This window comes from Condylura cristata, unplaced genomic scaffold (assembly GCF_000260355.1).
Source record: "Condylura cristata isolate star-nosed mole 26May11 unplaced genomic scaffold, ConCri1.0 scaffold00014, whole genome shotgun sequence".
NCBI lineage: Eukaryota > Metazoa > Chordata > Mammalia > Eulipotyphla > Talpidae > Condylura > Condylura cristata.
In genome coordinates this window covers 29,678,214-29,692,821 of record NW_004567115.1, presented here as the reverse complement: position 1 = coordinate 29,692,821, position 14,608 = coordinate 29,678,214, and the positions used below count along the sequence as shown (strand labels likewise).

Below are 14,608 nucleotides of genomic sequence, written 5' to 3'. Positions count from 1 at the left end.
TTAGATGGACTACAAGCTATTGGTCTGGTACTGCAATTCCCCAGAGAAATCAGATGGCACTCAGGTGGAGAGAGAGAGAGACTTACCTGTCACCTGACGGGCTCAGTGGGCTCAGTCCCAAAAGGTTGAGCCCCAAATTACAGGAAAGGTAATGCTTTATACAGTTTGCATGAAGAAACGTGTCATCCCATTTATCATAGCATAAGCACTTTTTATTGTTTGGGAAGGGGGTCAAGTAGACACAGCTACTACGGTGGACAAGCAGCACACTGCAGGGAATTTCTGCTCCAGCAGGCAGCAGAATCCAAGCAACAGACTCCCCAAGCAGCAGGCCTGGGAAAGCAGCAGGATCTAAGCAGACCTGGGAAACTTCCTGCTTCAGGTCCAGAATCTGAAGTTTTCTCATTCAGTCACCTGGGAGGTATAATTGTGTTTTGCCCGTCGAGGCTATCCCAGGGCCTTTGAACACATGCTTATGAAAAATAGGGACTCCTTAGGGAATGAGGCATTATCCAGAGAGGTTAGGGTGTCAACAGATGCGCCTCACGCTGAATGAACCCAGAGAGTTGAGACCTTGGCCTGTAATTATGTAGGTGGTGTTCCCAGTGACGGCCTGATCTTCAGCTGACACCCTCTTGTCTCTCTCAGGTCTCTGAGTCACCACTTACCAGCAATTATCCAGTACATTCCTGGGGAGTTCAGATTGAGTGTTTGGTATTTTGAGACTTAACTTTGTCATATAGAGAAATTGATCAGTGGAATATACCTTCAAGCCCTTTAGAATTTGTATCTAATTGTTCTAGTCCTCTACATGCTTTCATAATCTCCATGATAACTGAATCAGTACCTTTAGCATCTACATTGCAAGTGTACAGCTCCGAGTTTTGACAACCGTGTGGATCCATGTAAGCAGCTCCCTACAGATCATGCCCCTTGTCCCAGAGCCATCCCTCCATGGCCCTTCACAAGGCCTACCTCTGACAAGTTGTAGATGTTATGTAAATATACCGGGGGAATAAATATCCTATCAAACTAAAATAAGACAATATATATGATTTGAGTGTCCTATTCCCTTTCCGGACAGGTAACCAAGTGTTTACTGTGTTGCCATTGGGAAATTTTCTTTAAATATAGTGCCCCGTGTCATGCCAATTAAGGCATTTATTCTGTGTTGTAACTTGTAGTATTTTTTAAAATATTTATTTATTTATGCATACAAGAACTGGGGTACAAGTCAAGAGTGTGTGGGGGGGTGAGAGGATTCACCAGAGTCAAAGTGGGGAACAGAATAGGTACATTGACTGAAATGCATTGCTGAGGGGAGCAGTGGGTGAGACAGAAGAAGTCTGCTGTGCCATGTGGGTCACCTCCCTGGCTGGGGATCGAACTCATGCTGCAGTGGCTGTGGAGAGCTTCAGAGAGCTGTGCTTTAGCCTGTTATACCACTGGGGCGGGTTTACTTGTACTATTTTAAGAAATATATGTACAAGGGCCTCCCTGGTAGCACATGGGGTTAAGTCATAGCACTAGGAAGCTATGCACAGCCAGTGCAGCATGAGTTCGATCCCTGGCCAGGAAACTGACCACATGGTACAGCAGACCTCTCTTGTCTCACCCACTGCTCTCCTCAGTGGTTTATTTTTCTCTCTCTTTTTTTAAGATTATTTATTTATGCATATTGAACTGGGGTACAGGCCAGAGGTGCAGGGGCTATGAGAGGAATCACCGGAGACAGAGTGGGGAGCAGAACAGGCAGATTGATGAAGTACACTGCTGAGGGGAACAGCGGGCGAGACAGGAGAGGTCTGCCGCGCCATGTGGTCACCTCCAGGCCAGGGATTGAACTCCTACTGAAGTGGCTGCGGCTCGCTTGCAGTGTTGTGTCCTAGCCTGTTGTGACACCAGGAGGGCCCACCTTAGTATATTTCATTGGATCTACCTGTTCTGCTCCCCACTTTCTCTCTGGTGAATCCTCTCACCTCCCCCTCACCTCTTAAAAAAAAAAAACAAAAACAAACAGAAATGTGTCCAAAATCAGACTTGACTGGGAGCAATCAGTCCTTAGGCAACACCACATCTGGCTTCCAGGTTGGTGGAACTGAACCAGCAGAGGTGCAGCAGGTGTGGGGTGGGGTGGCCTCACCGCTGCACTGTGTGGGTTCTGTCTGGAGACCTACATTTTCAAGAGACTTGCTCACTGCTTGGGCCCAGCGCCTGCGTGTATCTATGGACAGCGAGCAGGCTTGTGGCCCAGACTTGCAGAGAAGGTTCTGCCAGGGTAGCTGGGTGGTGGGTTTCCAGACATGGAGGGAAGACACTTGTAACATGATGGTGACCCCAAAGACAACACTGAAAATTCTCAAAGGTTGACGGCAATGACGTTCCCTCTTGTCCTAGGCCGCTCTGGCTAGATGTACTCACCTCATGGGTGAGGACTGTGGTCGCCAGTGACCACTGATCCATGGCTCACCACGCCAGGGCTGCTTCATAAGAACTTCCTAGACATATGTTTTCCTGGCTGGAACCTCTTTGGGGGTCACCTCCTCCCACATTCCAGGTTATTCCATTTGGGTGGGGTGCATCCATCAACCTGCCTCTAAATGACTCAGGTTCCGCAAACTATACACCATTCCCTTGGCTTAGTGGCCAACGCTCTTGACCTTGATGATGTGTGCTCTCTTAGTAAAGGAGCCCCACATCAGAACTGGCACCTAAACAGGGCATTCAGCTGTGGGGCTTTTTAAAATTTTATTTTAAAGATTTATTTATTTGTACATACAGAACTGAGGTATAGGCCAGAGGCTCAGGGGCGGAGAGAGGCTTCACCAGAGACAGAGCTGGGAGCAGAACAGGCAGATCGACGATGTACACTGCTGAGGGGAGCAGTGGGCAGGTCAAGAGAGTTCTGCCGCACCATATGGTCACCTCCCGGGCAGGCGGGAATCGAACTCATGCGGAAGTGGCTTTAGATTCTCAGTGCTGTGCTTTAACCCGCTGCACCACCAGGGAGGGCCTCAGCTGTGGGGCTTTTTATGCAAGAAATTGTGAGCCACATTCTTGCTCCCCAAGTCTCCAGGCTCCTCAGCCTAGTGTTTCCTGTATATCACTGTGTTTGTCATCTGAGAAGTGCACATTAAACAGGCTTGAATGGATGTCACCTTAGGTTGGTCATTATTGATCAGTTAGCTGTTTTTCTGAGTGATACAGTTTATGTGACATGGGTCTCAGAGTCTAGTCATGTTAGTTACAGCTGGTAAAATTAAGAACTCCTTTCCCTCTCTCTCCTGAAGCTGGCTTTACTTTTTTGCTGTATCTCTTTACCCCTCTCAAAAGTTTTACTTACTGCTGGATTCCTAAAAGTGAGCAGGGATAGGATGAGGTGTCTTCTGCTAGGTATTTGCACACAAGCCACATCTCTTTGGAAAACGAAAATCAGGTAGAATTGAAGGCAGCTACAGGCACTACATTGCATTTGGAGCTTGGCTCTGTGGCTGGGCCCCCTCCAGGAAGTGACATCACCTTTCTGCCTTGGAAAGGTGGAAGACAATGTACACTTGACTGGGCTCTGTGAAGATTTCATGAGTTCATATTTGTAAAGATTTAGAACCAGGCCTGGAATTCAGCTGGGTCTCACTCTCAGCACAGGGAAACTGTGGGATTTGGGGATAGCTGGAAAGCCCCTATGACAGCTCTGAAAAGAACAGTTTGGAAATAAAATAAATGTCCCCTTTTTGAGTATTGTTTCTGTTTTCAAAAATTAAGGTCTAATCGAAATATATTAGTTTCAGTTATACCACGTGATTCAATATTTATATATCTTGAAATGATCACCACATAAGTCTAATCAGCATCCATTACCATCCCATGTTAACTAGAAACATTTTCTTTCTTGTGATTAAGACCTCCTAAGGTGTTTTTCTCTTAGCATCTTTCAAGCATGTGGTACCGTGTTAACGAACTAGTCACCAGGCTGCATATTCCATCCCACGATCTATTTATTTTAAATGAGAATTTGTATCTTTTGACACCCCCTCCCCATTTTGCTCACCCTGCCCTCCTCCCCATGCCTCTGACAACCACCAATTTGTTCTCTGCTTCTGTGAGCTTAGGGGTTATTTTGGTGGTGGTTTTGTTTAGTGTTTCCTAACATTGGAGTCTTCTACTGCATTCTCAGGAGCTGATTCTGATCTAGACATGTTTGCTTTTGTCTGTTGATCTCGTATTTCCAAACTGTCGTGTTACGCTGTCATGTTAGTGATAATAGTTTCTTTTTAAATCTCTTGAAAAAGACAAAATGTCTTGGGTTTTCTGTAATGTGGTAGACAAAATCCTAAGCCGGTGCTTAAAATTTTCACCTTCTGTTGTTCATGCCTCAATAGTGTCTTTTGCTGAATGGGGGCAGAAGGAAGAGTCACTCCTTTGGTGAGGTTATTATAAGCAAAGGTAATGGGATAGTCACTCCCATCGTTATCATGGAACACTGTGTCTGATATGAGTCATGTATATGATAAATAATAAGTGACTCAGGTCAGACACTGTCTTAGGTGACTCACACTTACCCCACCGGGAGAGATTGTCTTGTTTGAGTAAGTAAGCTATCAGTGTGAACAGGATGGGACACTCTCCAGACAGATATCAAGGAGATGGACAACTCAGTCTTACACCCACAGAAGCTAGATCTGCCAATAATTATCTGGAAAAGGACTGTGGGCTCCAGGTGAGAACAGAGGCAGGACCCCACCTGAGGAGAGAAAAGGATTCTGACCCAGGAAATGGAGATAGTAGTAAGTGCTGTTTGAAGCAATTCAATTTGATACTCTGCAGCAGAAAACAAATACACATGTAAGCAATTATTGTCTGCATTTAATGGCAAGATCATTTCTTTCCACCCATTATACATTCTGTCTTCACCTCTGGTCTTATTGTGCTGGCCAAATTGGGGGACATTGAAAATTTTTCTTGATTCTAGAAAACACTTCTGATTTTTTATTAGGTCTAATGGTGTTGTTAATTTTTTTGAGGGTATCTTCTATGAGGACATGAGATTTCCCTGTGATTCCTGCTTGGTTAAGTTTATTTTCTAAGCACCAGTGGGCTTTCAACTTGATAAATGCATTTTCTAGATCTATTGAAATTATATATTTTTCTCTTGAAGTGTATCAAGCAGTTTCCAACATTGATAGGTTTTCTGAAGTTAAGCCATCATTTCACTATAAATTATGCGTTTGCTTTTTGTTTGTTCTAAAATTTCAAAATATTGCTGGATTTAGTTTGCTGATTCTTTTTTTTTTAATAAGATTTATTTATTTGTACATACAGAACTAGGGTACAGGGCAGAGGCTCAGGGGTGGCGAGAGGTTTCACCAGAGACAAAGCGGGGAGCAGAACAGGTAGATCGATGAAGTACACTGCTGAGGGGAGCAGCGGGCGGGTCAGGAGAGGTCTGCCGTGCCATGTGGTCACCTCCGGGGCAGGCGGGAATCAAACTCATGCAGGAGTGGCTTTAGCTTCTCAGTGCTGTGCTTTAACCTGCTGCGCCACCAGGGAGGGCCAGTTTGCTGATTCTTTATTGAAGATTTTTGTAATCTTTCTTGGAGTGTTTGCTAAAATAATTGTGAGCAATGCTTACCTTGCAGCTCACTACTCATTCACCTGTGTTGTCCAGTATATTGTTGGGCTGCATTATTGTATCTTTTATTTCTGTTATTGTATTCTTCTACTCTAGGACTTTCATTTGGATGTGTCTAGTTCATCCATTTTTTTTTTTCTCTGAGTTCAGTGAGCATCTTTGTCTATCCACTTTGCATTATTCCGTAGTCACTTGTCTATCACCACTTCCTCAGGGCCCTTTTCCATTGTTTTCTCTTATCCTTTTATTTGGGGCATGTCCTGTGTCCCACATTTTGCCTGGCTGTGTATGTTCACTTCACTCTGTTGTAGACAGCACCACTTGATTGCATGCAGGCACTATCCCGTGGCAGCCTAGAGCACCAGATTCTGCTGGTTTCCCAAGTTGGTCAAGGTGCGTCCCCTTCATGGGTGCCTCTCCAGCAGCACCCTAAGGAGGGCTGTAATCCTGCCAGGCAGAGACTTTTTGGTTGGATTTGGATTTGGCCCCTGAATAAAGTGTGCTCAGTGGGTGGTGCTGTGGCTTCAGTCTTGGCATGTGTCTACCTGCAGTTACTGTGGGTGGGATGTGTCCAGTTTGTCCAGGCATTTGAGCTTACTGGGCCAGGAGAGCGATAGCTACTGGAGGGATGGCCCTCAGCTGGCCACCTGTTTTGCAGGAAGTACCTGGAATAGCTGGGCTACTGGCAGTGACAATGGAAGTCCTCACCCTTAGGGCCAGGCCTTGGCTGTGTGCTTGAGGCTGGGAGGCAGGCCTTGTGGACCCAGAAGAACTTTTGGGCATAACTGGGGCCGCACAACGGGGACCTTGCTGTGGGTGTGCCGGGCTGGGGCAACCTGATTGCTGGGGCATGAGGCCAGGGCCTTGCAGGGAGTGGAACACACATGCTGACTGGCAGGGCAGGTCTGGCAGGCCTTGGGCTATGGGGGCGGGGTGGGTTAGCACAGCAGGTGTCATGGTCTGCTTATTAGCTGGCTACCCTTTAGGAGGTCGTTGGGGATGCTTGCTGGCTATAGGGGTACAGCTTGCTTGCCAGCAGGCAGGCAGTGGCTAGCAGGGACTAAACCCTCTCCATAGTTACCTGTCTGCCCCCAGTTAGCTTGGCTCCCTCCTGGGGGTGGGTGGAGCTCTCATTAGCAGTTCATCCTCAGGGTCCTGTAGTTCCAAGGTGGTGTCACCCACCCTGCTATCTGCAATTGCCCCTGACTCTGACCCCGGATTATTCCCTAAGATTCCTTGTCTGCCAGGCCAATGTGTTCAGTATCTGGGGCCCCTTCACCTATGGGTTGTTTGGATCCTCTAGCACTTTGAGTCCCAAGTGACTGAGTCCGCTTAAGGACCTGCTTATGGCTAGTTCTTGTTCTCTCTTTTGGCTCTTTGTGCTCACGCCCCTTCAATGCAGAGGTTCCAGGAGCTTGGGGCCCCCAGTGCTCTCCCAGCTCACCAACAGAATCTTGACAACTGGGAGATGTCTTCCCAAGTGTACCTCCTTGCTCCCGAAATGGGGTGTCTTGGTGAGACTGTCTCTCCTTTCCATTTGGGTGAGGCCTTTTCATCCTTCGTTGTGGAAGCGCAATGCGTTCGGGGTTCAGGTCTGCTTCTGTGTAGGTCCGTCTAGATTAGGTGTGGTCTTGGCACGTGATCACAGGAGGAGACAGTACAGGTTCTTACTCTGCCATCTTGAGCCGCCTCCCTTGCTTCCTGATGAAGACAAGTCACCTCAAATGCTTAAGCTGTTTGACTTAATACAAGAATGAATGTTTAATTTACCTGAACCCACCATGTTCAGATCTCAATTAATTTTGTACTCATTTTTCTCAGGTGTGGAAGGAGACAGGTTGAAGTTCATACTTGTTGTCAGATGAAAGCCATCTTTCTGCTGGCTCACACCACCTTCTTTCTGTCTGCCATACTCTCCCTCCAACTCAGAAAGTCCATTGTGATAATTATTAATATTTTGGACAATAAAATTGATCTTTGAAATAATCCATTGTATGAGTTGACAGGGAAGGTTGTTGTTTATACTAACCCAACTTGAATCCTCATCCAGTACACATGTGGGTGCTCCCCAAAGTGACCCAAAAAGAAACTCTACCAGAGACCAGGAACATTTTGAGTATTTAATCTGACATATCAGGGCTAAGAACTTTACATGGACTCTTATTTAAAACTGAGGCAATTCTTTGACGAAGGAGCCGAACTTTTATTCTAAAATAAAAAGATTGGCAGGACTAACATCCTTCTCAGCTGCTGCTCTGCTCACCTGCACTAGTCCAGTGATTTTTTAAACTGGCCTTGACCTTGAAGAATGTAAGGTGATTCAATAGCCTTGAGAGAATAATTCTTTAAGGTCTAAACATGATTTTTATATTTATTTATTTATTTTTAAAGATTTATTTATTCATACAGAACTAGGGTACAGGCCAGAGAGGCGGAGGGTGAGAGGATTCACCAGAGACAGAGCGGGGAGCAGAACAGGCAGATCAACGAAGTACAATGCTGAGGGGAGCAGCGGGCGGGTCAGGAGAGGTCTGCCTCGCCATGTGGATCTCCTCTGGGGCAGGTGGGGCTCGAACTCATGCGGAAGTGGCTTAAGCTTCTTAGTGCAGTGCTTTAACCCGCTGCGCCACCAGGGAGGACCTAAACATGATTTTTAAAAGAACTGTTTCTCATTTTGCTATAGTCACAGGAATGCTATTCTCTTTCACTAGTATTATGCCAGAATGGGCAGAGCATACCCTGCTCACCTGGTGATACATGACAGAATGGGGAAGGAAAGAAGGCCAGTCCTGAGCTCTAAGGGATGACACGGAATAAATGAACATGTGTGAGAACTGTAGGGCTGAGATTATAGTCCCTGCTTTCTGCTGAATGACATCATCTGGATATTGCACAGAAGTTCTCTCAACCTCATTTGCTTTGAGGAAAGAAAGCATCAAGAAGAGACAAAGTTTTGGCAGTGAATGAAGTCCCAAGCTCTAAGAAAAATCAGTTATATCAGTATAGATTAAGGGATTGGATGTTTGTTCTAAAGACACTCATTCCAGCACTGAAAGATGGAAGCTGGGAGTGGAGATGCACCCCCCTCACCCTCTCTTGTGAACCCCTCTCCCTCATATTGGTCTGGGGCTTCAGTTGTCTGTGTCTGAAATACCCCAACTGGGTTTACGTTCCTGTACACTGGTTGATAAGTTCTGATGACACACCCCACTCATATCACTAGGTATAGACATCACTAGGACATGAATTGTCATTTTAGGATAGTTTTAAGGATTTTGTAATGGTGTTTGTGGTGTTCAAAGACCAATTCTGCTAATTTTTTAATTGCACATTAAATCATTTAAAGTAATTTAACAATCAGGGCTTGAATGTTTAAGAAAACTTGATTTTCAAAGTCTTGTTTATTAAACTTGTAGGCTTAATAAATTGAGCATTCAGGCCCTCCCTGGTGGCGCAGTGGGTTAAAGCACAGCACTGAGAAGCTAAAGCCACTTCCGCATAAGTTCGATTCCTGCCTGCCTGGGAGGTGACCACATGGCGAGGCAGACCTCTCCTGACCCACCCGCTGCTCCCCTCAGCAGTGTACTTCCTTGATCTGCCTGTTCTGTTCCCCACTCTGTCTCTGGTGAAGCCTCTCACCGCCCCTGAGTCTCTGGCCTATACCCCAGTTCTGTATGCACAAATAAATAAATCTTTAAAAAAAAAAATTGAGCATTCAAATAAAAATAGCAAGTTGTATTCTTTCTAGGGGGAGTTTGACAAACAATTATTTAGAGAGAGAGCACTAAATGAATTGTGATCCAAAAAAGCAGAATGTAAACTTTCTCTTTAAATGAATATGCAACACTCAACCACTTTTATTGTTGTCTTTTTCTTTCTGGTTGAAAAGAAGTTTGACCCGCACTGGATGTGAGGCAACTTTCTCCAGACTGAGTGGCAACACCTCTTTTCTTTCCATGGGGAAAGAGGAGACTTTTAGGCTTCAGGAAGTGTGAGCACCCTTTGCCCTTAACAACTGATGTGGTGATTGTCATTTGCTAACCCCGGATGTCCCCCATTGACAGGATGATGAAGAATCTTTCTAAACATAGGCCAGCCACATACTTTTTGAGAGAAGAGACCAAGGTTGGGCTCAGATGATAAAAGGTGAAGGCCAGAGGGTAAGAGAGCTCCGAGAGCTGGGTGGAAGCCCGGCGTCTTCAAGGTGAGAGAGTCACTGTGCACAGGGGAGTAATGCCTTGGGAGCCATGAGAGCCACAGCCCGGGCCAGGCAATGTCCAGCATTTAGAAAGCCTCACTTTCTTTTTCGTTATTCTGGAGCCTAAATGACCATGCTACTGGAAAGCAGTCCTGGCCTCACTCATGTGAGTTATCAGATCAGCTGTCACATCAGTAATCACATCATAAGCACATCACATCAGTTATCACATCGCATCAGTTATCATATCACATCAGTTATCACATCACATCCATTATCACATCACATCACATCATTTATCCCATCAGTTTTCACGTTTGTTGCCTAACCAGCTCTCACCTCAGCTGTTTCATCAGTTATTATAACTTTACAATGTGTTGAATATTTGGCAGAGTCCATGTATGCTCCTGATCTTATCAATCAGGTGTCTTCTCCATGACAGCTGCACAGGAGCTGAGAAATTAGATAAAGGAATTAAGCCAGAAATGGGCAGTTCATTTTGGAGAGACACAGTGGTGCTTTTCTGCAGCGCGGGAGCAGTGTGAAGACTGAACAGTTACTCAGTTACCCTTGGTTCACTTTTATTTCTCAGACAACCACTTAGAGGGATACTAAAAAAGCCTTTGTTAGGGTGAATAAAGTTTCAGTGGTGTTTGACTAGACTTCTGGGTTCTTCACAGCAGAAAATTTTAGGAAACTCTGTTATCTAGACTAGATGACTTAATATTTGCCTGACGTTCAAATTGTCCACTTAAAGTCCTTTATTTAGCTCTATGAGTTTGTGAAGATTTTCTTTCCAAAGGGTGAAGATACAAAAATGAAAGTAATCAAAATACCACTCAATTCTAGAGAATAAGATGGAAAAGTAAACTCCTGACTATGACATTTGTGTGTTTGCTATGACTCCCTGTGCTGGAGTGGGGGGGAGTGGGCCCACGTGTTAGATTTATAGAGGATTGCTAGCTCTCTACCATTTATTCGTGCGTCAAACACTTGTCGAGCGATTATGACGTATCATACATTAGGAAATAGCAGTGAGCTAAACAGACCTGGGCCTTGCCTTCGTGGTGGCAGCTTAAGTGCAGGGGAAGACATTAATCAGATAGTCATGCAAATAACTGCATAATTGCATATTGTCACGAATTCTTGAGGGAAAGATACTTGATGTCAGGAAAGAAAAACCAGTCTGGGGTGGGAACTGTCCTGGGGAGCAGACCTGTAAGCTGACATCTGAGGTACAGCGATCAGCAGAGGTACAGCCACACAGAGCACTGCAATGGACCTTCCTGGAGGTTCCTGGAACTTCTAGAATATGGGCAGTGACAGCAGGAAGCAGAATATGATGGCGGAGTTGCTGACAAAGATATTAGACCCTAGAGCCCGGTTAGCATTTGTCTGGTCTTTGTTCTAAGATTGACAAGAGGCCACTCAGATGTGTAAGCAGAGGTGTGACAGCATCTGGCCTGGCAAGAGTATTGCACTGCCTGAGGGTCTGTGACCCTGGGGGGCTGTGACCCTGGGGCACTGGCAGGCGGTGAGAGGCCATCACTGCAGCCTGCGGCACTCAGCCCTGATTCCTCCAGCCATACCAGCAACCTGCATGGCAGACATGGAGCAGTGTGGTTTTCTACAGTAATGACCACAGCAACTAGGGACCTGGTCCCCTGGCAGGGCTCTGAGGGATTGCTTAGCTTTCAAAAGCACCCCAGGAGTGCTAAATACGGTTGTTATTACTGATTGAAGGATCTCGAAGCCTGCTGCATCATAAAACCACATCTTGTTCCAGCTCACATTCCACTTGGGTTCTTCCCAAAACCGACTCCTCTTGGCTTGAGAACACAAACCTACAAAGCGTGAGGAGTGTGGCTTTGGGCAACTGACAACTTCATGAAATTCTTTTCTTCTTTCCTCTTACTGACCTGCAGAACTTTCACTTAAATCATTTGGGAGATGTCTGTGTCAACTGATAAGTGATATTCCAAACCTTAATATGAGAAGTAAAGTTATTTTTTTTCTGGTGGAATATTAATGGTAGTGTTATTTTTAGTGTTACTTTTTCATCTCAAGTCAGAAAACAGTGCCAACAAAATAATATGGTATCAATCTTCTGGAAATTAATGCTAGTTTTAAGGAGTCTGAATATGATTTAGAACTACTTGTATTACTTCATCTCAGATTCAACAACCAAAACAGTTTATTTGGGGACAGATTATATAAAAATTACTTTGTTATTTTGACAGAGGGAGAAATTCTTAGCTATTGAAAGAGATCACATTCACCCCACCCGCCATGTTGGGGCCTGTAGGCACCCACAGGGAACAGGATGCCCATGGTGGTCCAGGGCTGTTTGTTACGGCTGTCAATGGGGCCTCCAGTGCCAGAGGGAGCACAGAGCTCTTCTTGATACGGAAGGTGTTTATGCCTATCATGAACCTGAGTGTTAGTTGGGCAAGGGACGTGCTGTGTGTACAAGGCAAAGCGAGCTCAGTGACCCTGGGTGGAGAACCAAGTGGAACCAGAGAAATCTGGGGAGAGGTAGGTCATCCACACTGTGTCCAGCCCCAAAGGAACTTTCCTGCTGAAGAGACTGGGCTTGCATGCTCCCTGGAAATCCTTTGTTGAATAGTCAGGTTTCCTTTCTACCTTAATATTCTCGCTTTGACCAACTTCCTCTGATTCCTAGGTTTTCACTTTGAGCAACTACTCCATCCTTCTATATTTCAGAGAAAGTAGAAACCTCTTACCTCCACTATCTTATACACCCACTTCACCCCATCCCCCTCCTTTGCAGTGACTAAAGAGGCACCCCACCCACCTCCTCTCCAGGGAGAACCCTGCTCCTGCACTCAGGAGTAGTCTCTGCAGTCGTCTTCCTTTCTAGAATCTTCTCTTCTTTATATATCCCCCCAACCTTCCCTCCCTTTTTTTCTGGCTTCATTATCTAAAGCATGGCTAAGTGATGCCCATCTCTAGCCAATCAACCAACCAAACAACTATTTTATGGAAAAAGTAGAACCTCTAATCCCTATTGATGGAGTGTAAATTTGTGCAACACTTGGAGTGCAATCAGGCAATACCTGATAACATTTAACATCCACACCTTTTGACCCAAGAATTCCGCCTCCACTATGAATAAATTCCACGGGTGTGTTTAAACAAAGAGATATGGCTAGGATTGTTCACTGGGGTGATGTAATAAACAGTATGTAAACTGAAATGCATCTACTACGATGGGTTGGATTAGCATGTCCTTGGATAGAATGTGGTGGAGATGGATGTTAACTGTGTGTATTAGAGTGCTTCAGAGTTACTGAACCAATATAGGTATGTAACTATAGACCCCATGTGTAACTTTCTCAATAGATCTCTAAAAAGATTTTTGGTAAGAAACAAAAATGTGGCCATTGAGAAGCCCCATGATCTGCCATCTGTGAACCAGATAGTTTACCATGAAAGTCTGCAAAGCAAAGTTACATTATCAGGTAAGATCTTTAGAACTCTAAGGAACTGATCCTTAACTACTTCGTTAAGGATCAGACACTCATTTGAACCCAAATTGTTTAAATCCTAAACCAGCTAGCACAGAAAGAACCCTCTGTGACCTAACATTTGCTACTTTAGTTTCATTAATAATTATTTACAGAAATGTCCACTGTGTGTGTGTGCGTGTGCGTGCTTGGCCACCATTTCTGCAGAGGCCTGATCATGAAACTGCCCCTCACCCTCAAAACCAAGATCCTAGACATTCCACCTTGCCCCTCCCCCACGCCTGTCCAAATGTCAATAATCCAGTACAAACCTTACCTCCTTTTAGAAATGGGAGGCGGTTCTTTCGAGGTGATCCCCCGTCTCCTACTTGATTCAAGTAATTAGACTCTTTGCTCAGAATCTCCAGTTTGGTCGAGTCACTTGATGGATGCATTTCGGCTGCAAACCCTTTGGTTCCAGAGACCAGGAGAGCTGAGGTATATTTCTAATGCAGGCACAGGCGAAGCAATGTCTGGGCGGGAAAGCAGTTGGGCTGAGAGCAAGTTCTGCCTTCCTCCACCTTTTGTTCTCTGCTGGTCTCCAATCTGAGCAATCAGCTTGACTCAATCTACCAATGTAAATACTAATCTTACCTCGAACTACCCTCACAGACACAGCCAGAATAATCTTTATCAAATACTTGAGCACCTGTGGTTCAGTAAAATTGATTTCTAAAATTAACCCATCAGAATATGATGTAGTTTTAAGGTTAAAAAAAAAAAAAAAGTGGGCCCTCCCTGGTGGCGCAGCGGATAAAAGCACAGCGCTGAGAGGCTGGAGCCACTTCTGCATGAGTTCGATTCCCGCCTGCCCCGGAGGAGATCCACATGGTGTGGCAGACCTCTCCTGACCCACCCACGGCTCCCTACAGCAGTGTGGTTCGTCGATCTGCCTGTTCTGCTCCCCACTCTGTCTCTGGTGAGGCCTCTCACCTGTACCTCTGGCCTGTACCCCAGTTCTGTATGCATAAATAAATTAATCTTAAAAAAAAAGTGATAGAATGTGTATAAGGTAAACTTCATTTGTGTAAAAAACACACAGACACCCCACAGGGGCCTGAACTAGCCCTTGTCAGCCAGAGCACACAGTGGGGGTGGCCAGACATGGGGGTGTGCTGTGCACAGTGTTGTCCTAATCCCTGACACTGGGCAGTGTAAACAGGTTTTGTGTGTAGATAAAAAGGTCACACGAGGACACACTGATTCTCTCTGGGTGGCAGAGAAAAGTCTGAGAAGACAGAGATTTTTACTTTT

The 14,608-nt window shown here is 45.3% G+C and overlaps 1 protein-coding gene across 1 annotated transcript in view; it reads right to left on the bottom strand.

Annotated features, from left to right (window-relative positions):
* The window catches only part of RARRES1 (retinoic acid receptor responder (tazarotene induced) 1), a 57,836-nt gene extending 44,087 nt beyond the window's left edge, over positions 1-13,749 (bottom strand). The window contains exons 1-2 of the mRNA XM_012724784.1: positions 13,632-13,749; positions 11,562-11,671 (exon numbers count right to left, since the gene is read on the bottom strand). Coding sequence (XP_012580238.1) covers positions 11,562-11,671; positions 13,632-13,749 — 228 coding nt within the window. The remainder of the gene's footprint in view (positions 1-11,561; positions 11,672-13,631) is intronic.
* Positions 13,750-14,608: the final 859 nt, after the last annotated feature.